The 2,500-nt window shown below is 37.6% G+C and overlaps 1 protein-coding gene across 1 annotated transcript in view; it reads right to left on the bottom strand.

The window, feature by feature from the left end:
* LOC125028633 (AF4/FMR2 family member lilli-like) overlaps positions 1-2,500 on the bottom strand; it is a 96,677-nt gene that overhangs the window by 16,932 nt on the left and 77,245 nt on the right. Inside the window, exon 11 of the mRNA XM_047618107.1 lies at positions 1,030-1,164. Within this exon, the coding sequence (XP_047474063.1) occupies positions 1,030-1,164 (135 nt within the window). The remainder of the gene's footprint in view (positions 1-1,029; positions 1,165-2,500) is intronic.

The raw sequence follows: 2,500 nt of genomic DNA, 5'->3' as shown, positions 1-2,500 counted from the left end.
ACATCAAAGAAGAGTGAGTGATTACTTTAACTTCCCTGGTGTGTCGCATAATAAGAAAAATTGTGACATACTGTACCGCGTCCATTTACTTTATAAGGCAATAGACCCCTAAAATATGAATGAATATTGAAACATATATTTCGTTTTTGTGAAGTGGTTATCTTGTGTCTCTTGCAGGGTACGTTATAAAGGCCTGTGTATTAAATTGCAGGAGGTGGTTTTAACAGGGAAGGGAACTGTGTCGCACTTTACATTATGAAAGTTTGCTTTATAAATCATATTACGGAAAGTTGCGAAGTTATCTGCATATAAATAAACCAGGAGCATATGCGAAGATTACAGAGGGTTAAAACTCGAAATATCATAAGATATCAAACAGCAGAATGCATGGTCAGGAGAGAGTTAAGAGGTACATCGGATTTACTACAGAGTTTATGACATCAGACATTTAGGAAGGTTATGCAGGAAAATTGTGATTTAAAAGGTCAACATTGTTCTAAGATGTAAAGAACCAATGGTGTGATACAATGAGGAGCATTAAAAGATTATTCGAAAAGTGTTTTTTCTTGTGGTTTTAGATATGTAAGACCGTTTGTATTCTGGTAAAGAAGTGATCTGTCAAGGGTTTAGAAAGTAGGGTTAAAAGTGCATTGTTTCTGGACCAGGGTTTTGGCATTCCCTTTTGAGAGAGAAAGAGAGAGAGAGAGAGAGAGAGAGAGAGAGAGAGAGAGAGAGAGAGAGAGAGAGAGAGAGAGAGAGAGATGATAAAGATCTGTGCCTTGGGAATTGGTTAAAAAGGAGCGCGCCCTCAGGGTGAATAATGAAACATTGTGTTATAGGTATTGTACTATGGGAACTTATGTTTGCAAATTTTATCCTCATATATTTTTTTCTTCTTTGCTTTTTTTTTTTTTTGCGTCGTGAATGTTTTTTTTTTTTTTTTTTTTTTTTTTTGCTATTTAACAGGTTATGTAATCTGCGTCAGGAGGGAGTGTGTGGGAGGGTCGCGGCGGGGACACGGCAGCTTACCTGTCTGCCATTGGTTTCCTGCTCGGCAGCCTCCACCGAGGGAGACACATCCAATATTGGAGACAGATCTATAGTGGTAGGCCAAGTTTCTCCTAAGTCAGGCCTAAGAGACTTATTTCTCTTGAGTCCAAACAGCTGAAACAACGAACAGACAACAGAGACTCAGGGGCGGGACACTACAGAGCTAACACAAGAGCCACTCATTAAGTTGGTCATAAAATGTTGAGACTGCTATCATGACCTTACTGATCACATAGTGATAGATTTTTTTTCTGCTGTTGCCAACGTAGTAACATCAAGTATTTTTTACCATTCATGGTCAAGAGTGACATACTAAAAGGAGCATATGCTATATCCCAAAATAACATCCACAGCGTTTTGAAATGTGTTAACTACGAAGCTAAACACCACGCAGAAAGGAACAACAAACAAGCATGAGCTTTCTCTACCAGTTTCAAAGTCAGTCGAAATGCGGTCATGACACTTCATTTTCTTTTGGCCAAACAGCTCTGCCTTCTGAGGGAAGGTTGCAGGCCACAGCACTTATTTTCCGAAACTGCTTCGATGTATCATGAATGAAAAATCAGACTAACTTTGAAGCTTTGTCAAAAAAATGAAGGTTTAATCACTACTACAGGATCATACTAATGCTTTTGACACATATCCATGCACAAAAAATAAGGAGCAGCACAATTCTCGACAGAATAATATGCAACTGTCTGCTGTAGCATGTATGATCGCTCCATACCAATTTTAGAAAATTTTGATACGAACTGAATAAAAAGTTGAACATGACTCACCAAAACAGTGCGTAAAATTCTCAACAGAACCAAAGGAGGAAGAGATCTATCTGGACTATCTTATCTACATACAGAGAGGTAGATACTTGCATTATTAGATGCAGGATGTACACATACAGAGAGAACCGTTATGTGTGTGCTGGTTAAGGCAGTTTTTGCCCAACAATGGTGAAAATTATAAAGGTAAAAACAATTTCCACCTGAGAACTTAAAGGAAAAAAGAGTGGTTTTTCAGCAACTTCTAACAGTTCAACAAATTAATACCACAGACAGTCAACCTAATTACATGTTATGTGTGCCCTTGTGTGTGTATTTGTACAGGCGTGTACAGATTCATGTTCATATTCATGATAATTCCTAATGATTTTCTTTTCGTTACTACCCAAAGAAAAATCACAAATCAAATCTGAAAAAAGTAGAAACTGCGAAAAAAGTACAATTTTCCTTTCATGTCTTTTCAAGATAAATTTTCCTCACATGGACACCATCGTCACATTTGCAATTTCCTTAGCAACCATTTCTATACATTCATGCCAATCTGCTCATTCTTTCTTTGATGGAAAGTATCACTTCATCATTAACTATAACTGGGATGCAACGTATATGAATGGTATATAGAACAAAGCACACTTCACAGTGTTAAGCATCCTGTACCCCCCAAAAGAGGAATT

This window comes from Penaeus chinensis, chromosome 9, assembly GCF_019202785.1.
Source record: "Penaeus chinensis breed Huanghai No. 1 chromosome 9, ASM1920278v2, whole genome shotgun sequence".
NCBI lineage: Eukaryota > Metazoa > Arthropoda > Malacostraca > Decapoda > Penaeidae > Penaeus > Penaeus chinensis.
Note: the sequence above shows the minus strand (reverse complement) of the source record. Positions and strands in the feature narration are given on the sequence as shown.